At 32.7% G+C, this 24,978-nt stretch overlaps 3 protein-coding genes and 1 long non-coding RNA gene across 7 annotated transcripts; 2 read left to right on the top strand and 2 right to left on the bottom strand.

Annotated features, from left to right (window-relative positions):
- The first annotated feature begins 493 nt into the window (after positions 1-493).
- Positions 494-1,160, top strand: LOC146940676 (uncharacterized). Its single transcript, XR_015032130.1, has 2 exons — positions 494-634; positions 720-1,160. It is a non-coding gene; the product is annotated as an uncharacterized LOC146940676 (long non-coding RNA).
- Positions 1,161-2,500: 1,340 nt separating this feature from the next.
- On the bottom strand, positions 2,501-7,722 carry LOC146940675 (uncharacterized). Of its 4 annotated transcripts, none has more exons than XM_085754404.1 (6): positions 7,248-7,722; positions 5,121-5,423; positions 4,842-4,998; positions 3,571-3,838; positions 3,198-3,276; positions 2,501-2,841 (listed from the first exon to the last, which is right to left on the bottom strand). In XM_085754404.1, the coding sequence occupies exons 1-6, from the start codon at positions 7,674-7,676 to the stop codon at positions 2,665-2,667; spliced, it is 1,413 nt and encodes a 470-aa protein (XP_085610530.1). In that variant the 5' UTR covers positions 7,677-7,722; the 3' UTR covers positions 2,501-2,664. The 4 variants fall into 4 exon arrangements, with proteins under 4 accessions (XP_085610530.1, XP_085610531.1, XP_085610532.1 ...); XM_085754405.1 differs by having other exon boundaries at positions 4,866-4,998; XM_085754406.1 differs by having other exon boundaries at positions 5,121-5,294.
- An 11,217-nt stretch (positions 7,723-18,939) lies between these two features.
- Positions 18,940-21,039, top strand: LOC146940674 (low affinity inorganic phosphate transporter 1-like). The gene is made up of 2 exons (XM_085754402.1): positions 18,940-19,753; positions 19,889-21,039. The coding sequence occupies exons 1-2, from the start codon at positions 19,032-19,034 to the stop codon at positions 20,787-20,789; spliced, it is 1,623 nt and encodes a 540-aa protein (XP_085610528.1). The 5' UTR covers positions 18,940-19,031; the 3' UTR covers positions 20,790-21,039.
- A 708-nt stretch (positions 21,040-21,747) lies between these two features.
- LOC146940673 (uncharacterized) lies at positions 21,748-24,239 on the bottom strand. The gene is made up of 2 exons (XM_085754401.1): positions 23,132-24,239; positions 21,748-23,014 (listed from the first exon to the last, which is right to left on the bottom strand). Exons 1-2 carry the CDS (start codon positions 24,199-24,201, stop codon positions 21,874-21,876), a joined length of 2,211 nt encoding a protein of 736 aa, XP_085610527.1. The 5' UTR covers positions 24,202-24,239; the 3' UTR covers positions 21,748-21,873.
- Positions 24,240-24,978: the final 739 nt, after the last annotated feature.

Genomic DNA, 24,978 nt, shown 5'->3' with positions numbered 1-24,978 from the left:
TGATCCTGCTCTGTTTATATATGACAAAATATTTTTGTAATAGTTCAATTTTTTTTGTATGAATTGATCATTTCATCTGCTGCACTTCTAATATTTATATGATATGAATGGTAATTATACAAGATTATTGGCAACAAAAATTTTGTGTTTATAGAAATAAACTACTTTATACATTCTACTTCTTTCCAAGGGTTATATTCTAAAATATCTATATATCTCTGAACATTTTCAGACAAAAATTCGTGTCTGCCATGAATTCTTTGAACACTACTTCAACAAGCTAAAGAAACATCCTTATGCATGGCTCATACATGAAAATGAAATAAGTATAAGAGTAAGGTTTGGACAATCAAAAAACCAAAATTTCATCACATCTGGTATAAATGTTGCAACAGCATTCCAGTGGAACAAACCAACGAAAGTTAGATTCGAATTTACCGGTAAATTCAATAGGTTCAAGATAGCTGTGGTCAACGAGAACAATGCTTCTTCTCAAAACACAACTATTAAGCAGGAAGTCATTGAAATTGATTCAGATTCAGAAGACGATGAAGACTATTATGATCCTGATTTGTATCACTTCGCAAAAAAAGTCACTAAGCCTTGGGAAAACAGACTGACATCTCAGATGATGGTAAGTTACACCTACACTACTACTTTTATATTCAATTTTTCTAATTCTAACCATTAACTGATTCATATTATTATTCCCTCTTTAGCACTTCCCCAATAAAATTTCCATCAACGTGCTTCCAGATACACAACACAACATCACATTAGTGGAATGGAATACCCGAAAACAATATGAATGCAAGCTTATTACTTCTAACAGGGGTCCTAATGAAAAATATCTAGGAGAGGATTGGAACAAATTTCTAAAAGAGCAAATTATGTGAAGGAGATAGATTGTTCTTTGAACTAGAGGATCCTCCGAAGTCATTATTTGTTGAGATTGTCCGAAACAATCTTAGAAACTAGGTAGGCAAGCACGCACACCAAGTGCTTCTATTTCTAATCCGTCATTAACAATTACTTTGGAATTTGCATTGTATAACTTTTGTTTTTGCTATTCAGCACAATAGACCCTTCTTGAACATGGTATACTATGATTTATGCTTTTTTAATTTTATATCAATGTAAGAATATCGTTATGCATATAATATCTATCTTCGCAATCACTTTAATTTTAAGTATTAATAAATACGTGTTTGCAAACAAAATTATCCGGAAAAAAGCAATGCACCCCGTGCGAAGCACGGGTTTGTAACTAGTTTATAAGGAATGAAGTTGAAATTGATGTATTGGTCAGAGAAACAGAGGTGAACAAATATTTGTCTTTGATTTCTAAGAAGTGGAGATATCCAACCATTGAAGTTGAATGTGGCAAATATTGGTCACTAATTACCTTAAGATGTTCCAACGGTGTATTTTGATTGATCAAGTTTTTCATATACCTTTTTCTTGATAAAAGTTTTTGTTTTGTATACATCAATAACAAAAGGGTTAATTATGTTTTTGGTCCCTACAAAATTGCGACCTTGTAAGTTTAGTCATTACTTAATTTTAATAGTATTTTTAATCCCTACAAAAAATTTCTGCACTCAATATTAGTCCTTACTCAATCCAAATTTGTTTAATTTATGCTTAAACTCTTAAGTTTTTCAACAATTTTTTACAGGCGTGTTAAGAACGTTATTAAAAGGTCCTCCGAAAAAAATATCGCAAAAATTTGATTTCTACGTCCATATTTTTGTTACTTATATCTTAAACTTTTGTCGTTTTAAAAAATTCATATTTAATTTATTTCATGTTAAAAAATTATAGATTTTAGTAAATGAACCTTTCATAGTGTTCTAAACTTGTATAAAAAGAATCGTAAAAAAATTTAAGAGTTTAAGGATAATTAAACAAAATTTATTTTAGCAGGGACTAAAATTATAAGTAAATTTTTTTTTGTAGGGATTAAAAATGCTATTAAAATTAAGTAAGGACTAAACTTACAAGGTCGCAATTTTGTAGGGACCAAAAACATAATTAACCCATAACAAAATTTAAAGAAAAACTTAAACAAATAAGAGCTAATATTATAGGTCTATTGTGCACAAGTAAATTAGTCTTGCACTATGCATAAGTTTGTTTTTTACCATTGAATCATCACATCTTATTTGATCCAATGGTCAAAACATGCTTATGAATTGTGTAAAACTTATCTCACTTGTGCAGCATAGACTTGGCCATTATTTTTTATTTTTCGGCCAAGAAACGTAGTGGCTAAATTCACACATGTGTAGAAGTGAAGAATTCAGGGTTCGAATTTCGGCCTTTGCAAATAATGTCCCTAGTAGTTATCAAATGGGATACATTTACGGTTAGACTTGACCATTATTATATCGGCAAATATGTACTTTGTATAGGAATTGCTCGTTACTGAGTTGCAAAACTCATTACTCTGTAATACTTTCAGATTCAAAGCATGCATGATAAAAAAAAATAAAAAAGATTGGGTAAAATTGAATGTGACTGCATGGTTCTTATCTCAGGTGAGGATTGAACTTGTGCTAAAGAGTAAATTAAGATCTACTTGTCCTCTAAAGCTATACCAGAAAGGTTATATTAACAAATCCCGCAAAATTGTATATGAAACACTTCCTATAGAACCTAGTTTCAGATTTCATAAACACTTCCTTCCAAAAATGCAAGCTTCTTGTGCAGCCGCTTTTGGTGATCAGCAAATTCCGAATACAAATCCCTCATAGCACTGGCTGTCTTGAATTCTTGAGTTCCTGAGTAAACAATCTTCAAATTGTTGCGCACTTTACTCTTTCCATCCTGTGGTGCATTCTGCAAAAACAAAATATTATGCAGTAACCGAAAAAATATGCGAAGAATTACATTTAGCTAACATTGCATGCGCCTAATTAAACTCTGCAGGCCCTGGTGCCCAATTAAGTGAACTCAGTGGTGGCACAACTTATTAAAACTACAAAGTTAGCTGGAAGGTTATAATAAGGATTACATATTTAAAGGCATCCGTTCTCATCAGGGGACCAGGTGCTAGTGTAAAATTGATTAATGTACTTATTTACAAATACAAATAATTCTTTTTTGCCTCAGTTGGTCGGCCATGCTCTACTACCATGCTATTAAATTATTCTTAGTCAGAAAAGAGGAGGAAAGAAAATTGTGTATAAACTTACCTCAGATTTAGGAAACAGTGTTCCTATTGATGCTTTGATATTTTTGAGACCCACTTGTTTTTCAATTATCACCCATGGCCTGAAAACAGACAGTGAAGAGGTTTGAATGGCAAATGAAAACAATAATACATAACATATACAGAATTCTCTTGCCTAGGCTTGCAGATCCAAAGCCTTTTTTCTAAGCATTGTGGGTTAAATTACTAAATTATCACCAAAACAACCTGGAAGCTTTGTTAAAATTATAACTTAGGTTGATGAATCAGGCATTCACTCTTCACAGTTGAACCGATAGTAAATAACAAAAGTAAGTTACTCGTCAAATATATAGCACAGACATCAATGTTTTAAGAAATATACACAAACATAATACCTGCCAGTTGAAGATGTTATGATGTGTTTTGGATTTGTCAAAAAGTCACAAAGCTTTTGAAAATCCCTCTCAGTTTGCAACATGATGGCACCCCTGGTATATATCTCCGATGATAAACTTGGAAAAATGAATATACTAGCTGATACTTGAGTATGCTTGTATAAAAACTCAACAGCTGTTGATGGACATAATTGTTTATCAAGATTTCCCATCAATATCATGCACACATTTCTTTTTCCTTTCAACTCTTTATCTTCCACAAGGCCAACTAGAACCAAAAATTTGAAAAACTGAGGAATTGAAGATTTATATTTCAAGAACATTAACATAAAAAATATACAGAACAATTGCACACTGAGTGAAGGCCAAAGTAGATAAAAATGATAAATGGGTGTAGAGCATGGTGGAGAGCAAAGAAGGTCTGAATCAGTTTATTTGAACATGCATAAGGTTAGAGAAAGTATTAAGCAGGCATCCCCATTTCGCAAGTTCTACCTAGAACCAAGCAAGGTCTCCCAAGTCCCAGGGTAAGACCACCCCCTACTAGAAGGGTTGTATCTATAAAACACGTATAATAATCTTAAACAGAGATTAACATGAAATATCTCTTAAAATAGAATGCAGAAAGTTATTACCTTTTAAGTAGGAAGAGATAACAATTATGATAAGTAACGGCCATATCAATAGATCTACCCGAAGAAAAAGAGAAACAATGATCCGAACAACATAAATAAATGGTAATGGAACTCATTAATTTGAGAAATAGAGCAAAGACGCTAATAGCAAGCATTAAGAAAAATTAAATAAATAGCAAAGCTAATCATTGTAAGCAAATCCAAGCAGTCGAATTCCTTTTGTTAGCACATCCAGAAAAACTACTACATTTTTTCATTTCAAGCTCAACAACCATCCATCCATTCAAATTGTATCACAGCCCACTCATCTCAAAAGATGCAGGGCAAGAGGTTAATATGTGTCACACAATGTTTGTTATTGTTCCAACAATTTTACAGTATCAATGTCAAGTTACACTTGAATGCAATTCTACTCATTTAACAGTCCAGTAGAAGCTGACATGATTCTACTGGTCTGGTAAATAAATACTGAAATAATAAAATTCTAAGTGTTGGTTCAATTTTGACAACCATGGTTACCAAGATCCTAACAGAGTCACAAGGGCAATCATATGAAGAGAATCGTAAAAATATCATAAAAGCATAAACTATTTCTGAATCAAAACACAATGAGTTGAATCCAATTTTAGTATCAACCTCTACTATTGCACAGAAACAAACCTTCTGGAGAACTGGCACCCAAAACAGATCGCTTGGCCCCTTCAGGAGAACTGGCACCCAAAACAGTTTGCTTGGCACCTTCAGAAGAACCGGTACCCAAAGCAGATCGCTTGGCCCGGCGTTTTCGCTGGAACTGGAGAGGGATATATGATGTCAAAGACAGAAAATACATCCAATAATCATATACTGCTATTTTCTCAGCATACAAACTAATGGAAAGTACTCATGGAACATAAAGATACACACGCTACTCACCTTTTGCATTCGTTCAAAATAACCCATTTTGCTCTTAGTTTTTATTTCAGTGTGGTTATTAGCATCTATTCCTGTGTTGCAGTACACCACCATTTCCTGTCCAGATTGTGATTCTATTCTCCTCCTTGTAATATCCAAGAATGAAGCCACAGCTGGATCATACTCTAGTACAGGCTGCACAAGGCAAATGTTGCAAATTTCTGCAGAAGTCAATTTTCCAACATTTGGCCCATGTGACCAAGACAGTATAAAGGTACACAAGCACTCTGCGTCTTTTTTGCGAGAATGCTTGCGTTCTTTCACCTATAAAAACATCAATTTCACAATCAAATATAGATTCATAGCTAAAATTTAGTACAAAAAAGACCAACTCATAGCTAAAACTTCAACTCCTGATCCTAGATGCTGCTGCTACAGCAGTTATCCCAGAGAATGGCAATGCAAAGCTCTAATATAGAATGCTTCTAGATTTTGATTTTCGAAAATTTTGTTTAATCATAAACTTTAGAGAAAATTGCACTTCCCTTCCCATAAGAGATGCTTAAATTACACTCCCCTTCCCCTCTAATGTCAAACATATTAAAGAATATTACACTCTCCTCCCCCGAGAGATGTTTGAATTACATTTCCCTCTCCTCTTTTGTAAAATCTATGCTTCCTTTATTTCTAATAGCACAGCGACCAAAATGTAAGGTATAAAATGTGGAGAAAAGGGGTATTGCTGGTCCACTTTTTGCATAATAAAATATTCAAATTCAATCATCATTGACATTTAAAATTATAAAGAAATGAATTATTTTTTACATAATGATGATTCAAAGTTAGTATGATATCATAAAAATATTTATTTAAGTAATTAAAATAGAATAAAGAGTAGTACATGAAGAAGAGTGTAATTAAATAATCTATTAGGGGTAAAGACATATAATTTACTATAGACTTTTGAGAAAAAGTTTAAGTAAGCTGAGTTCGGATCAAGAGAGACCTCAAGGTTCAGACAAAAACTAACAGAGTTAACGACCAAAAAAAAGACCTCACACTAACCGCGAGAGTTGAACACACAATCTTATGTGAGTACTCTTTACCAAGTGAGTCGATTTTCATCGACTATGAAATAAAATTTCTTCACACTTAATGCTAGTGTTTGTCTACCCATTAATGTATGCATTTAATTACAAAAACGAAGCAGTAGTCATTTTGGTCCCTGAATATGTAATGAATAGCCACATTAATAGTCCTTCAATGTATCAAAATTTTAAAAAAGTCCTTGATTGTGCACTGCTAGTCAAAATAGTTTTTATGTTAAAATGTTTCGTTAATATTGTCATATTATTCACTCAATATATTTACATATTGTCATATTAGTCCTTATAAGTACTTAGTTATCGCCATATTATAAGTACTTAGTTATCGTCATATCAGTCTATATATGAAAAGAGTTAATGTCGGTACTACTTTAACGCAATGGACTGTTTTGACTAACAAAATGCACAATCAGATGCTATTTCAAAATTTCAATAGATTGAAGAACTATTATTGTTGCCGGTTACACATTTAAGACTAAAATGACTATTATCCCTTACAAAAACACCCATGGATGCATAACGATGGAACTCTAACTAACCCTTCAAATCCCCCAAATCAATTACTCCCTCCGGTCCTAATTACAAGAAAAAGTTGACTTTTTAGATACATTAAATAATGTATGTATCTAGTCAAGAACCTAAACCAAATACATAAATTATTTAATGTATCTAAAAAGTAAATTGTTTCTTGTAAATAGGACCGGAGGGAGTAATATACAGGCATTTACGCAAACTAAGATGCATGAAATTGAACAAAGTTTCAAAAAAAATTCTATTAAAGTTCCATTTAAACCACACACAACCAATCAATGTCTGAAATGAAAATCTAACGAAAAACTATCCAAAAACACATCAATGTCCAAAATAAAATAAAAAATAAAAAAAAACTAACGCACTGTTGTTATTGCCCCAATAATATTTAACTTCATTACTGCTAATAACTCAAAAATATCATTAACAACACAGTAATAATAGCAAAAATGCTAAAAACTGAAAATGGCGTTTGGAAAAAAAAAAATACAGATAGAAGAAAAAGACGAACCGTATCAACAACAGCATCATAGAAACGAAGGTCATGAGCACTGAACTCCTGCGAAGCACAAACCCTAACACCTGGAACCAGCTCCCGACACTCGTGATCCTGAACCTGAACAGAAAGAGGTCTGAACCGTGTCTCAAACTCTTGAAGATCTTCCATGGAGTTGAAAAACCCGGGTTCGAACAAATTATCAATCTCATCAGTGTTCTTTTCGTACTTGACTCGCAGAGATTCATTTCCTTCCAACGTAACACTGACGGTGTACCAAGCGTCATCTTCGTAGTTACGAAACTCGGTGACGTAATTCTCCTTCTGTTCGTGAACGATTAACTGCATGTCTTCGTTCTTCGGTGTCATGGTTTCGGTTTGTTGAGAAGCTGTGAGGGATAACACGACGTCGCGTTTACTAGGTTGGGTTTGTTTTGACGCCATTTCAAAGCTTAGTGAAGAAGGGTAGTGATGAACGTGTGAGTGTGAGACCCTTTGTTTTTGTAGAGAGAGATGATGATGAATGTGTGAGTGATGAGTTGTTCAATTACTAGTGGTGGATCTATAAATTAAAAGTATTGTTTGTTGTTTTAAGGAAAATGATGGGTGATTCATGATTGGCTGAATGGTTTTATGATTACCATAGGACATAGGACAGACATAGGAGTAAGCATCACTTTCCATTTTTTAAATAAACTTTTTGTTTTTATTTCAGAAAAAGGACATGAACCGACCGAGTGGATAAAATGATTTTACACTTTAGACCAATAACAACTTTCTATTTGGTCATTCTTTCAAAAAAAAAAAAAACTTTCTATTTGGTCAAATCGAGTCAAGATCATCTTCATTTACAATTGTCTCTGTTTCCTTCATAGAGAGATAAAAACATAAAAAATCTTGAAAAAAATTATACTCCCTCCGTCCCGCAATACATGACTCATTTGAAAATTTGCAATTTTGACCTAACTTAGTTTGACCGTATTTTTCTACTAATATATAAAAATAAATAATATCATATAAGATGTCGTTAGATTCGTCTCGATGAGTATTTTCAAAATATCAAATTTTCATAATTTTTTCTAACATACTCCCTCCGGTCACATTTATAAGCAAAAAAACACTTTTTAGGTTCATTGAATACATAATGTATTTGGTCTATATATTGACCAAATACATTAAACATTGAATGAATCAAAAAAGTGTTTTTTTGCTTATAAATGTGACCGGAGGGAGTATAATTCAAGACATTTAAGCTCAAAATTATGCATCGGCATGCGTAATAGAGTCAATTGTGTCGTGTATTATGGGATGGAGGGAGTAAAGTGATTAATGATGGTGGAATCCATTTAATTAAAGGGAAATGTTAACCGATGCCCCCGAGGCACTGGTTAAGAAATTATAAAAGGAAATGTTTTCTCGAAAACTGTGTATTTTACTTTTTGAAACTTGAAAAAATGTTATTTTAACGTTGACTTTGTTTTTTCTTTCCATATTTAACTGCTTAACTAGTGTCCGGGGCACTGGTTAACATGACCCTTAATTAAAATATCAACTATCTCTTTTTGCGTCTCTCTAAATTGTATCATCCATTTATTTTGACAAATGGAGAGTATTTTAACTCGGCCAAATCACCCGTTTCACTCCACCCATTTGAAACAACGGTTAAATCAGCTTAAAACAACATATTGACAATACTCATATAACATCAAAGTGAAACTTCTGTCACAAACTATATTTGCAAATAAATTTTGTGAGCAATAGTGTCAACATTATCCGCTACATAAAAGATTAGTATAACCCCATGAACAACATTAAAATAATGAAATCATGTATCTTGACTTGAGCCCTATTAATCAAAGACATTTGCCACTATTCGCCATGTGATAAATATGAATAATTTTTACCGATTTCATGAGACTCATAAATTTAACGATATTTGTGAGGAGAGTGCTAAACTTGCCAGAAGATGAAATGATGCCTAGTGAGGTTTTTTTTTATTTTTTAAAGATATTAAAATATGTTATTAACTCTACTAAGTGTTTTGTCAAAAAAAAAAAAACTCTACAAAGTGTTAATTTTTTTCTTATCATATCTAATGATTAATGGTTGAGAAATTTCTTTCATCCATAATATTCTCAGATTTTTTTCTTGTTATAATCCCAGTTTTGTTAAGAAGTGTATCTTCTTCCACTTTGATGTATAACAAGAAAACTAAGAATCTTTTTTCCAACCATTAATAGTATCTTATGCAAAACACTCGAAAGTTCAGTGTTTTAAAATGGAAAATTCATTAGAAGACATTAAGAATTGAAGACAAATTTGAGTTGATACGACCAACATGAAATCCAATGTTTATACGGTTTTTAACTTTTATATTATTTTTTCTCTATATACAGTAGAAACTCTTTAAATTAATACTCGGTAAATTAATAAACTCTCTAAAATAATAAATATGTTCGGTCGCGACTTGGGCCAATGTAAAAAATTGAAAAACTCGATAAAATAATAAGATAATAATTTTTCGGGAGATCCCTTTATAATTTTCGGTCCCAAGAAAATCATAAATTAATAATTCATAGAAACTGAAAAAAATATATTAAGAATACGTTGAACACATTTGTTCCTCTTGTTTACATTTACTGTACTTCAAAAGTCATTATTGATTTCCAATGCATATGAACACAGTAGTTACTAATATACGTTGAGTCTCAAGGTTCGCTGCAACGTAATTCTAAGAGACATAAACTAATTTGCCTTTTTGTTTGGTATGTACAGTATAATTACTTAAAAACTATTTAAATTAATAATTATTAATTTATCGATAAATTAATAACTCTCTAAATTAATAAATTTCTCCGGTCCTGACATTATTAATTTATAGAGTTTTAACTGTAAATGTATGCCCTCCTCACGAAAATGGACCCCCTCAATTTATTTATTTTCTTGTGTTTTCTCAAGTGTATACATCTATATCCCTAAATCACTTTCTCTGTGTACATTTTATTTATCTCTCTTTTATAATCGAAGGCGAAGATTTCAATAGACTCTCATGTGATATGAAAGAATCCATCATGAGATATTGTTATGAACAACTTTTGGGGTTGTTTATTAATTGAGGAAAATTACTCTAAAAGGAATTAAAAGTTTCAACTATAACTATAAAGTACTATAACTAAATTCTTCATTAATTTATTTGATAATGGTTACAATGATCAATCACTTATTTATAACATAAGATTCTAACAACTTAGTCAATGACTCATCAAAATGGATCTTTCTAGATCCTTCAAAAAAACCATGACTCATACCCTAAAATGGACTCGAACCTAATAATTATACTATTGGACGCGTCTTAATCATTTACTACAATATCAAGTTACAATGTGTACCTAAATAACACACCATTGTAGTAATATACAAATTAAATTATAAAGTTTCCACCATATTATCAACTTCTAACAATAGCTTGGATGTGGATTCTATATCCATTCTTCTTGAGATTGTATTGACGATTGAAATTGGAACTTATGATTTTCTATTTGACTGTGCTTTTGATGATAAGCTTGTGTTTAAGTGTTTACTTTGTTGAATTTATGAAAAACCTATTTGATGTGCCTAATGGGTCTTTTTATCCCAATACTCTTATATAAGCAACAAAATCATATAATTTTATTTTTTTTTAATAAAATCATATAATCTTTGAAATTGGAACTTGGATTTATGCATGCACAAGGCGCTTTCTTTATATGCTTCTAAGACATTAGTTTTAAAGACTTTCAAGGATTGGAAATGTCACGTGTTGGGTGCTTTATATATTGAAAATTTACAATCACGGATGCATGAATGAGTAGTGTCTATTGACATTAAAAATAGTACCTGAATATTGGCACGAAGTGGTTTGAGAATGAACCATATGAAAGCTTAAAGGCCATATGATATCTAGTATTGGCGTGGGGACAAAAGTAATCGTCAATGTTGAAGCACATGCAAGAAACAACTCATGGTAGATTTCTAGCGTATAGACGTATGAATGAATCAAATGCACTTAGAAATAAGAAATTTAAAGATTGCACAGTTAGACCATATAGTTGCAGATGATTTAAAACAAGAGTCTTGCTAACGAGTGTCATTAGGGCGCTTTTTAAGGATACTAAATAAAGAAGTTATTTCAATGCATTTATTTAAAAAGTTAAACATTTCAATTTTCAATGCACTTAATACATATATTTTCATAAAAATTTACTACTTTAAACTCTAAAATAGTGCCCTTAAGAATTAAGATACTTATTAGCATTTCCCTTAAAACAATAATTAGCACTATCTATAACAAGGTGCGTTCTCTTTTAAAGACTTCATATAACCTAAAACTCGAAGAGTCTAGTGTGTTTGACTTGAAAACAATTGTGAAATTGGAGGTGTCCTAAATTGTTTTCTATAAAATGCAAGAATAAAGAAGACTACACACGATTAAAAAGCTTTACTTTTTGGTAGAAAAAAAAGTCTATTTGTTCGAAAGAACACTCGTATTGTTAAAAATAATATTCCATATAGAAATTAAATTGACGTCCAACAAGTGCGAACATGCATTTCTATTAAGATTTTGTTGAAGTTCAAGCCATCAAGCATGAGTGTGTGACTGATTAGTCTCACGTCAATTATGAATGAGCTAGATGAAGGATACTCCATTTGTTTCTTTTTAATTGTGGTTTTAGGATTATTTATTTTTTTATACATGTCAAATACACTATAAATAGCGTTCGAGTTTAAGTGTGAGTGATTAGTCTCATATTAATTATGAATGATTTAAATGAAATATATATAAGAGATATGGCTCATATACTCAATATTAAGAGTGTGTTTGCGAGTTTGAAGAGAAAGGGAGAAAAAAGACTTTGGAGGGAAGGAACGAGAGGAAAATAGAGAGAAAGAAGTCATGCATCATATTTGAGAGAGTAAATTTTATAGAAAATATTTTTTATTTTGAGGGTATTCTAACAACAAAAATTGAATTGAAAGAACTAATCTAATCCCTTCAAGTAATATATAACAAGTTGATGGAGAGCTATTCTTTCTTTCATTTCCCTCCACCTGATATTATTTTGAGATTACTTTTTTTATTATTTTTAATTTGATTTGATGGGGGAGATACAAAAATGATTTAAGGAATTTAAGTAATATCAAATTTTCCTCCGATTTGAGTTCCTCCGTATTGAGAGAATTGTTTAACATGAAAAAAAGAAAGGAAAAAAAAAACTCTCCCATTCAAGTTGATGGTGGTCTCTCCTTTCTTTCATTTTTCTTTGCTCATTCCAAATCTTCTTTTTCGCACTTATATTCTTAAGCAGACCTTAAAAATTTGAGTGGAGATATAATGTTAAAGTATCTTGATAATCTAGCTTTCAGCAATGATACATACAACGAACTGATTGATCCTAAAATCATCCCGAAATGCATCATGTGTTATAAAGCAAATCACTTCAACTTTAGCACAAAACACGATATATATTGTTGAATAGCTAATCATATTGCACCGTGATGTTATCGGGGATGATTTTTCTAAGAAAGTTTAGTATTCCCTCCGTCTCTATATGTAACCATCCATTTGATTTTATATTTGTCCATAAATGTAAACTCCTTTACAAATTACTAGATGCATTTATTATTTTTTTTCCTAAACATGCCCCTACTTAATACTACTAACTTGTCTTGAAATATGTAAAGTCAAATTTAAGACACATATACAAACAAAGAACAATTTGGTAATATTAACACACAAAATAGACACATTAATTACACTAACAACTTTTTTTAAGAAATGTGAAAAAGGCAAAGGGGTTTACATATAGGGACTGAGGGAGTATTTCCCTCTAGCCTTTTAGCTTCGTGTTGCTCCTAGTGCTCCCAAGAACTCTCTAACACGTGGTTTAATGGCTTTGGTTCATTTTGGTGAGGAATAAGAGTAGATCATTTTAGTTGTCATAACAATACAGTTAGGTGATATGTTAGGTTAGTCACCAACGACGGTACTCCCTTCGTTCTACAATAGATGACCTATTTGACAATGTACAATATTGACTTAATATAATTTGACTGTATTTTTCTAATTAATATACAAAGATAAACATTACTCCCTCCGGTCAATATTATAAGCAAAAGTTTACTTTTTAGATTTGGACCGTCATCTTCCTAAAAGGAATCAAATGATCCCAGAGAGACTCTTCGCACGTCGTCAATCACTTCGCCTTGTCCCAAGACTCGCGCTTGGGGGGCTGTGGACCGTCATCACATTCCTAAGGGCATGGGAACCCTCCAAAGAAGGCTTTAAGCCCTCCAGAAAGGCCTGGGCGCCCTCTGGAAGGGCCTGGGCGCCCTCCAGAAGGATTCCTGAGCCCTGGCGCGCCCCCTAAAGGGCGCCGCCTCATCAAGCTTCTAGAAGCCTCTAGAAACCGCCCAAAAGCCCCAAAATACACAAATACCCCTGTTGCTTGGGAACCAAGCAACCAAAGCCCAAGCCCATAGCAGGCTATAAATACCACTCTTGAGAGCATTCTCAAGGCATCTAATCATCAGTCTAAAACCCTAGTACACGATTCTTAGCCCTAGAATCCTTACCGTACTTTTGCAAGTACAAGATTCATTCAATAAATGATGTATGTAGTCTATATATAGACCACATACATCATTTACTGAATGAACCTAAAAAGCCAATTTTTGCTTATAATAGTGACCGGAGGGAGTATCATGTAAGATGTTGTTGAATTCATCTTGATGAGTATTTTTAAAATATTAAATTTTCATAATTTTTTCTAATAGAGAATTAAAGATATTAAAGATAAAAAATATGCATTAATATAAGTGCCAGAGTCAACTGTGTCAAGTAATATGGGACGAATGGAGTATAATGGAGTGACTCACACTTGAAAAAAGACGGTGTTGGAGTTCATGTTGACTAATTAGTCTTATTAAAATAGATAAATAATAAAAAAGTATAAAAGTAGATTATTTATTTGTTAAATGTCTTTTAAGGATGTCATGCAAGTTTCTTGCTACTCCAATTCTTTAGACCAGGTACTCCCCGACAAATTTTTACTCCCTCCGTTTTAAAATGAGTGTCGTTTTAGGTGTTTACACACATATTAAGAAATGCAATGATTAAAAGAAAGAAATTGGTTATTTTACCAAATTATCCTTATTAACTATTGGTTAGTTTTAAAAGTAATACTTTGGAAGTAGTGTGCAGAGTATAATTGGAGGGTACAATTGAAAAGAAAAAGTTATTATTGCATTGGAAACTGAAAGCGACACTCATTTTGAAACAAATTTTTTTCGCTAAAGCGACACTCATTTTGAAACGGAGGGAGTATAATGCAAGCAAAATACTATACTCCCTCCGGTCATATATATAAGCAAAAAACAACTTTTTAGGTACATTCAATAATTAATGTATCTAACCCATAAATATGTCCGGATACATTAATTATTCAATGTACCTAAAAAGTCATTTTTTTTTATAAATTTGACCGGAGGGAGTATTTATTTAAGTCATATACAGAGTACTTTTCAATAGAAAAACAAAACAAAAAATTTCGTACGTACGTCCTCAATCCACGCGGTCCCCATGCTTCAGAGTTTTCTTAATTGTAATTTATTATTACTCTCTTGTTAACGTGGGACAAGTTAATTAATCTGGTGACACGGGCTATTGTCAAATTTTAATTATTAATATCATTGTCGAGATTGATTAGAGAAGACAAATAAAATGTTCGTGGGAATTCAGATTATAAGGTAAGCCGTTGGTACACCTAATCGTGTTAATTGACGTCATAGAGATTAAAGAAATCAAACAAGTGCATCAAACGGATTGCATATATTTTGGTTTTGATCATATAAAGAATGCAATATCAAATTATTAAATATAAGATTATTATTATAAATGAGTTTGTCCAAAATGGTCAAATTCATAGTATACTATAAAATTACTGCAAGCCTTCACCAGAAGCAAGCTATTTCTGCTTCATAAATTGACTTCTTGCCTCCTTTTTATATTGTGGTGACATCGTTTTTTTTTTACTACCGATAGGGGAGCATATCAATTTTAAAAATAAAAAAGATCACTAGTTTCGTGTGCTAATAGGATACAATGATTGATTAACTTTTTAACCATTTCTTTTTACATTTTTCATTTTTCATAAAAAATTGTCCTTCGTTGCACAAAGGGAATTTAAGAATTAGAGTGTAAAAAAAGTTGTGGAAAGTCAACACTCATCTCAACAAAATACTAATGCTTACTCCCTCCGGTCACTATTATAAGCAAATTTCGATTTTTTAGGTTCATTCAATAAATGATGTATGTGGTCTATATTATAGACCACATACATCATTTATTGAATGAATCTAAAAAGTAGAAATTTGCTTATAATAGTGACCAGAGGGAGTATGTTAATAATTTGTACTGAAAATGCCTTAAAGTCGTGTTTTTTGAGCTTCTAGAGCAAGGTTATTAGAATTGGGTTTTGAGTGTCATTGTGAACTTAGCTCGATTGGTAGGAACATTACATAATATATACAGAGTTGAAGTTTGAACCTCGAACACCTCACTTATTTAACTTAAAAAAATAAATTTTTAACCACTAAACTACCTGACAAAAAAAAGTAGGTTTTAAGTGATTAGAATCACGTGGTTGAATCTGTTGAGGATTAGTTTCGTAACATAGTGATTAAAATCCAATTTTGTTCGGTTGAAATCATATTTTTTATTCATTTTTCAAATACATTCCTTATTATTACTCGTATTAATTTAGTCTAAAATATGAAAAATCAATATTAAGTACATGTATACAGATATCACACACAATGAAACTATATGCATAAAAAACATATGAGCTTGCGTAATAAATATATACAACAATAATATACTTTTTTTTACTAAATACAACAATAATAAATGTATATCCATAGTCTCCGTGAACATAACTCAGTTGACAGAAACATGTATTGTTATATGTAAGGGTCGAGATTCGAACTTCAGACACCCCACTTATTTACCTTAAAAAAGATAAATTTTAGCCACAAAACTACATGACAAAAAAAAATGTATATCCATATTTTCAAAACTCATTTTATCTCTATCTTTCTTTCTTTTTTTTTTTTGAAGGATCTCTATCTTTCTTTCTATCACGTAACCAATGACCAATATATCACATTGACCAATATATCACATTAATCATGTCAATTCTCTCTCTCTCTCTCTCTCTCTCTCTCTCTCTCTCTCTCTCTCTCTCTCTCTCTCTCTCTCTCTCTCTCTCTCTCTCTCAAAGTGTACAAATCCATATGAAGTGTACTCCACCTAACATTTTCTAAAAATACATATGAGCAGTGAGTGAGTGTACCGCACTTTTTTTACCTTCCAACTACCCATATTTTGCCCCCCACCAATATTTCTCCTTCATGTGACTCCCCAACTCCAATTCCCCCTCCCTCGCTGGCCACTACATGCACACACCACACATTGCAATGAATTAAGTGGAAGAAATATGGGTGACAAAAGAAAAATATTAACCTTATTAGTTATTTCTAAAATGCTATATATTAACACTGTTTTAAATGAATTCAAGACTAAATACAATGACTTACATGAATGAGTATATGGCAATACAATAAAGGTTTACAAGGAACTAATTAGTTAGTACACTTATAATAACATTAGCATAAAAGAATAACTTTTATGGTTGAATATGCTCTATAAGATTTAGACCTTCTAAATTTATGATCGGTTAAATTTCTATTGAAATTTTACACCTTCAAATATTTACCGTTTGCAACATTAACACGGGTCCTAGACAGCACTAGCATGCTCGATTACCCCGCTTTAAAATATGAAGGGACCAAACAAAAACCTGCGTTTACAGGCGCGAGTGTTCAACAATAAGAATATAATAAAACACAAAGTCCAAGTTTACCTACAATCAAACACTATATTTCAAATAAATTATTTGTTTCACATTACAAAGATGATGTAACATGGAATGCGGAAAACATATTATTGGTACTGCCTTTTGACTTTTAATTATTTTAAACTTCAAACCTTAAAAGAATCATAGTATATGCTAAGTTGTCGTAGGAGATTAGAATTTATCACCAGTCCAATGATGGTAGGATATGAGACCAAACTTTAGTTTATACTATAAATATCATATTAATCTCAATCATTTAACTCCATTCACACCATAGATAATACAAAGGAAAATGCTAGATATCAAGAATGGATTTTCTTGATGAATTCAAGAATGACATGGCAGAATAATCACCCTTAGATTTTAATCTTATTTATTAAAGTTTCATAAAAAAAATATATATAACACCCACCACCCCATGATTTCCGGCCAGGCTGAGATTTTATTGGCTAACATTAATTTCGGGACAATTTCTTGATAAAATCTTTCTTGATAAATAGCATTGCTCTAATACAAATTCTCCTCAACTTTTTGTGTATTACTTCATAAATTGAAACAGGTAAATGTTACACAACACTTTTTGCTTTTCAACCATTATAATATGTGTTTTTCAATTGGTCATTTAGAAAATTTGTTACACAAAATATTATTGCTTTTCTCACACGTACGAGAGACATGCATCAGCATCATGAATATCGGTAAAGCTAAGGCAGAAATATTGACCATAAGAAAATTAGCATCTTCCTTTTCAATGGTCAGGGTCAGTGTCTCATTGTATTTTCCTTGTGAGTTCTTTTGAAAACTACTTTCTTTGAAAATTGATCGCATACTTCCATATTCAATTTGAATAATTAAGACTCCCTTTCTCTCAAACGTGTTAGTATGTAGTTGTCTCTTTTTGACTTTTCAATATACCAAAATATCCTACTTTGTTTTTTCTTCACCAAATTACTTTACATATCTACATACAAAAAATAGTAAAATAGCTAAAAATTTAATCTTAAAATAGGATAAAAACGGACCATTTCTGCAATTATCAATAAAAAAAATTCCTCCTAAAATTGAAAAATATTAAAAATTGTTTAAATTAAACAGGTTTACACACATATATGTATTATTCAAAAGTCTTTGTAGCATATATGAAGTATGAACAAACAAATATTATTGAAGGGACCCCACACACACACAAGGGCAAAAACAAGTAATCGAGTAACGTTTACTTTGACAAGTCCAAATTGGTTCTAGCGAATGACTTTGTATTGGCTTGTAGCGTAACTTATGTTGTTTCCTCACTAGTTTTTTTTGAGGGGTTTTCCCACTAAGCGAGTTTGTAATATATTTTGAGAGGCTACTTCCAGTAGTTTTTGAGTTAATAGTTCATAGCGTATCATATTTATCTTATTTTTGTTTTCATTATTTTTTAAAGAATGAAATAAAAATATATTGTATGTTATTTTATATTTATTAGCCGGTCAACCACTGATTTAAAATTCAATCAACTAATTTATTCACTATTTGCAATAAATTCATCCGACATCAACTAATTTATCCGCTTTTTTTTTACCAAATAGAGCTTAAAAGCATGTTTGGATTCATAGCGAGTTTGATATAATTTCGTTGTGTCAGCGTGATTTTAGTAAACTACACTTTAAAAAACAAAAAGTCGCTTATTTGTTGGCATAACATAGGCTTATCCTATTTGATAGTGTGGTACTGAAATGCCTATATAATACTAACTTGTTATTCCTTCTTTTGCCAGAATTATAGTCACCACTAATTGGTCTTTGGAGCACACTCTTGCCAAATACCAAAGACTCAATTGGTCACTCCACCTTAAAAATCTATCATGGCTCGTGAACAACTAGGAGTTCTAACTGCCCTTGATGCAGCCAAAACACAATGGTACCATTTCACAGCCATCATAATTGCTGGTATGGGATTCTTCACAGATGCATATGACCTTTTCTGCATACCAAATGTCACCAAGTTACTTGGAAGAATATACTACACACACCCAGGTGCACTCAAGCCTGGAACTTTGCCTCCAAATGTATCAGCAGCAGTAAATGGTGTTGCTCTTTGTGGCACTCTAGCAGGCCAACTTTTCTTTGGTTGGCTTGGGGACAAAATGGGAAGAAAAAAAGTTTATGGTCTAACTCTTGCTCTTATGGTATTCTCCTCTCTTGCTTCTGGCCTTTCTTTTGGTCACTCAGCAAAGGGTACAATTGGAACTCTTTGTTTCTTTAGATTTTGGCTAGGTTTTGGTATTGGTGGTGATTACCCTCTTTCAGCTACTATTATGTCTGAATATGCTAACAAAAAGACTCGTGGCGCGTTTATAGCTTCGGTTTTTGCTATGCAAGGGTTTGGAATTTTGGCTGGTGGAATTGTTTCTCTTGTAGTTTCAACTGCTTTTGATCATGCTTTTAAGGCTCCGCCTTATAAAGTTGACGCTGCAGCATCACTTGTACCAGAAGCTGATTATGTTTGGAGAATCATTCTCATGTTTGGCGCTGTTCCTGCTGGTTTAACTTACTATTGGCGAATGAAAATGCCCGAGACAGCAAGGTAAACTTTTTTTTTTATAGCCAAATGTTAGTGATTTAGTAGTTATTTTAGTTTCCAGAGTTCGAACGCTGGATTTTTTGCTTAAAATTTCTTTTATTTCCTTTCACTCACTAACCGAGCTACTTATCTATATAGGTACACTGCACTTGTTGCTAAGAATGCAAAACAAGCAGCGCAGGACATGTCAAGTGTGTTACAGGTTGAAATTGAAGCTGAACAAGAAAAAGTAGACAAGATAGGCGTGCAAGACAAGAACAGTTTTGGTTTGTTTAGTAAGGAGTTTCTTAGAAGACACGGTCTTCATCTGCTTGGAACAACTTCCACTTGGTTTCTTCTCGATATTGCTTATTATAGTTCGAATCTTTTTCAAAAAGATATTTATAGTAGTATCGGTTGGCTTCCACCGGCACAAGATATGAATGCAATTCATGAAGTTTTCAAAGTTGCTAGAGCGACAACGCTTATAGCACTTTGTGGAACTGTTCCGGGATACTGGTTCACGGTGGCTTTTATCGATGTTATTGGTCGTTTTGCAATTCAACTAATGGGATTCTTCTTTATGACTGTGTTCATGTTTGCGCTCGCTATTCCGTATGATCATTGGACTAAAAGAGAAAACAGAATTGGATTTCTTGTTATGTACGCAATGACTTTTTTCTTTGCAAATTTTGGTCCAAATTCAACCACTTTTGTTGTGCCTGCCGAGATTTTCCCGGCTAGGTTGAGGTCTACATGTCATGGTATATCCTCTGCAGCAGGGAAAGCTGGAGCTATTATAGGTGCATTTGGATTCTTGTATGCTTCACAAAGCAAGGATCCAAAAAAGAGAGATGCAGGGTACCCTGCTGGTATTGGAATGAAGAACACTCTTATTTTGCTTGCTGTGGTTAATTGTCTTGGCATATTTTTCACGTTTCTTGTGCCAGAAGCTAATGGAAAATCATTGGAAGAAATGAGTGGAGAGAATGAAGAAGAAGAAACTGATGCTGCTGTTATTGATCAACAAGCCTCTTCTAATAGGACTGTTCCTGTGTGATGTATTACTATTACCAATGGTTTTTTACAAGAATTTCAACTTGTTAAGCATGTTTAATATTCAATCGTCATTAAAGTATAGTGTCATAAAAATTGCACAAAAGGTGTTATCCCATAGTGTGCAATGTGTAACATAAGACATAGTTTGACTTTTCAACAAAAAAAAAAGTGATATAAGTTTAGTTTGGTTTATCATATCACATATTCCTCCATAATAGTAATGCATATGGTGAAATTTTTGTTTGTTATTAGACTTGCCTGTTAGAAAAAAAGTCCTAATCCTTCCTCTACCTTTTATATGTTCATGCTAAATTGATTGCCAGCTCTACTCCTAAATATAGGATCTTATTGAAAATTTTATTTTTTAGGATTTTCTTCAAACTTTTATTTGTATTGATTGTTTCATTATGAAAAAAATCTTAAAATTCTGTGGGTCGGGTTGGGTCAATTTTAGTCAACAAATTACGATCCAATCAAATTGATCAGTTTGGGTTAGATTAAAGAATTGTAACTTTTTTGAAGAAATTCTAGTTTATAAAGATTCCAACACTTTCACTAAATTCTAAAATTAAAATTTTAACTCATGAAATAAATTGAAGCACTTCTACATCAACATATAAAAATTATCAAATAAATTGCCAACAATAAAAATTCATAATTTTAAAATGGGTTGAACTTGTGAGTTAACACCCATTTTGTTCACAAAAAGCACGAAGCCAATATTACTTTCTGAGAAAATAAGTTTCCTTTTTAGTCCCTTAAAAAGTAAATTGGGAAATTATAGCCCCTAAATCCAATATCATTCACTAAATTGTCTCTCAAACAATAATGTTTAGGGTCTGCTAACAACTTATAGTTTTTAAAATTTGGTAAAATACCCCAACACATGCCTGCAAAATCTAGCTCTATGTCATGCTATATGAAGTTATCCAAAACAGCATTGCCTAATCTAAAACATTAACAATGGCAGACACAAATGAAACTTTAATAATATATGGCAAAGAGTTGTTCAATTAAACAACAATTTGACAATCATTTCCAAAATATTTGACACCCAATGCCAAACAAAAATACTAAGGTGAACCTTAGTGCCACCTTGGCTCAATCCAACTGCTATTCAATTGCTCTCTCACATGATGGAAGTTCAGCACTTCATTTTCAAATGTGTGGTAGTTGTTACTTTCTAATGAGTAAAACACAATATGCTGGCCATAGAGTCTAGGGAAGTAGATTTTGTTTTCCATTCCAGGAATTGTTGCTACCTTAGAAAACGATGCATTGCCATTAACAAAAAGCATGTGACTTTCAAGGCTTTCAACTTTGATCCAATTCATTGTAGGCTCATTCAACTTGAAAACTTGAACCCACTTTTGAAAATTATCCTCACCTTCAAATACAGACAAGAGATTGCCATCACATTCAACTAGAAAGGTATTGAAGAAGTTGGTGCACGGAGCTTGAAGCTGCTGAAGTTCTTTCCAAATTAATGCTCCTTCTTGGCGTTGGCCTACAAGTCTTATTGCTTGTATAACACCCAACTTTCCCTCAATGCTAAGATAATAAAATGATCCATTAAAAAATAATGGGCTCATGTTGTAGAGAGGAAAATTATAGTGATCCTCATGATAATCGGAAGGGGTCCGTTCACCCCCAAGGAAAGTAAGGAATGCTATCTCCCCCATACACTCAACGATTGCACATTCAGAGGAAGTTGGAGGATGTGAAAAGCCAACACACTGAGTACTCTTGATTGTATCACGAATCCCATTTGTAAGCGGCAGCACTTGTTTTGTAAAGGGATTGAAGAAGAACGAAGAATCTCTTGATGCCAATAGCAGCCAGCCATCTTTTGAGTAGCAAATGATTTCATCACCTGTGGTGACTTGGGGGGGAAAATTAATGGTATATTTGTACTTCAAACCTTGCTTTGGATGCACAAAAGTGAAGACCTTATCCTTATTTGACAACACAAGTAATGGAAAGAGTGATAGATCGTCAAACCTTGATCTCCATTGAATTTGAGCGAGTGGTAGTGCTCCTAGACAAAAATGTTTACTGGTTGCTCGAAAATGCAAATAATCAAACACGTTAAGACGTTTTGCTATGGATTCGACCACGTCTAAAGTATATGCATATGAATTGATGTTAGTAGCTCTGCCTCTCATTTTCTTTAAATGGATTGCACCACATTCACTAATGATTTCTTTTTTGGGTATATCAGTCAACCTACATATTTTACAACATATATATATATTATTGAAGTTGTAAAATTTAATCAAATTCAACCAAAATAATAATTTTTACATTGATTTAGTATATAAAAAGAAAAACGAAATTGCATACCTTAAATCCGTTGGCTCTGGCATGAACCACAATGAACAAGACCTGTTTTTGGGTAAATTTGAGAAATGTTGAGAAATCATAAGACTGTTATCTTCAATGTTGTAAATATAGACAAAATCATTGTCTTTTAGGGCAAGATAGACGCGGCCTCCTTCAGTGTCTGAGTTGATTGTTTGACAAACAAAGCGCGAACGCAAGCAAACATCCTTGGATTTGGAATCAGAAATGGATATAAAGAAAACTTTGTCTTTGATGCTTTCCCCTTTTTCCCACATCCTTAGAGAAAAATCGTAACAGTGAACACTAACACCAATAACCTTATCTAGAGCAAGCGAAATTAGAATTCGAAACAATTGGTGATTGGATCCAAACCAAAAGGCTGTATGGTAAAGTCCAATCATTGGAATTGTTACTCGCCATGCTGGCAAGGAAACACCTGTAGATTTGATTTCAAGACCACCTAATTCACGTTTATGGATTACTACTAAAACATTGTTTCCCATTGATTCTGCATATAAGTTACCGTTGCAGTATACTGGGTTAGTAATAAATGTTTTTTTTTTAAGATCTGGATCACTGAGTAGGTCCTCACGATAGTCTACTTCAGTCCATTGCTCATCTCCAAGTTGACAATAGAATATTAGAGTGCTACTTACTGAGAATAAAAATATGGAGCAAACTTGATCGGTTGCTGTTGGAGAGGATGAGAAAATAGAATAACCAATTGTAACGTTGTTGGATAGTTTAAGGTTTGGGAGCTCGATTTTCTTAAAGTTAGATGGACTCCAAAGAAACAGGTTGTGTTGATCAGAGTTGCTATTTGATTTGATCATGTTTTCCAAAAGACACCAACCATGCTGTATAGTCCATACTTTCACTCCTGCCCCCATCAATTCTGGAATACTTCTTGGGTAGGTTAAAGTAGGATCTGATACGCTGCAAAATGTTTGATTCTTATTCTCGCCTTGCTCGTTGTCGTTGAAATAAAGAAGCCAAGGGTAGGGAGTTGGCTGAGGAGGGAGACATCCTTGCTCTGCCCTACCTTCTTCTTCCATGTGGCCTCTAGGCATGTTTGAATATGATAACAAACTGAAATTGATTCATCAATCATCAAATAGTTAATGGTAGCCATATTATCTATGAAACACAGACTCTCGCACGATAGAGACATTGACAACTCAAAAACATAGAAACTGATATATATTTATAAAAGATCTAAATTGAGAACTAAAATATATATGCATCTAAATTGAGTAATTTGTTATTTCCATTAGATAAAAATTATAAAACTAAATATGATAGTCTTTCATTCAACAATCTTTTTGTTATTTATAATGTAATCACGCAAACAAATTTAACGTCTCTAACCCTCATCGATCATATTGTTTCAAAAACGAATGTGTCTTACAAATGTCTAAGGTGAGTCAAAACGAGGATTAAAAAGTAAAGTTAGGATATTTGTCGTGAATTCGATGAAAAATCACATCACTAACAACTTGATGTGTGGATCAAGTTAATCAAGCAACCAATATCAAAGTGATAGCAATTAAACACAAGCAAAAGTAGAAAAACAGCGAGAGAGAAAAGAAAGAGAGAACACAAAAGAATTTGTTTACCCAGTTCGATCCAAATTGACCTAGTCTAGGGGAAGAGAGCAGCCTTCCGTTTCACTATAATGATGAGTAACTTTACTTTACAAAAGAGATATCAATGGGTTACAAGAATAAATCTCCCGCCTAATTCTACCAAAGTCCCAATCTATTCCCGTAACCAAGAGACTCAATCCTATTAGTGTGTGAATCAACCCTCAAACCCCAGTGTTTGTTGCCAAGAGCAAACTCTATACA

Source organism: Medicago sativa, chromosome 3 (genome assembly GCF_051527215.1).
Source record: "Medicago sativa cultivar Bolivia chromosome 3, Bolivia_mono, whole genome shotgun sequence".
Taxonomy (NCBI): domain Eukaryota; kingdom Viridiplantae; phylum Streptophyta; class Magnoliopsida; order Fabales; family Fabaceae; genus Medicago; species Medicago sativa.
The sequence above is the reverse complement of the archived record's forward strand: the minus strand, read 5'-3'. Positions and strand labels throughout refer to the sequence as shown.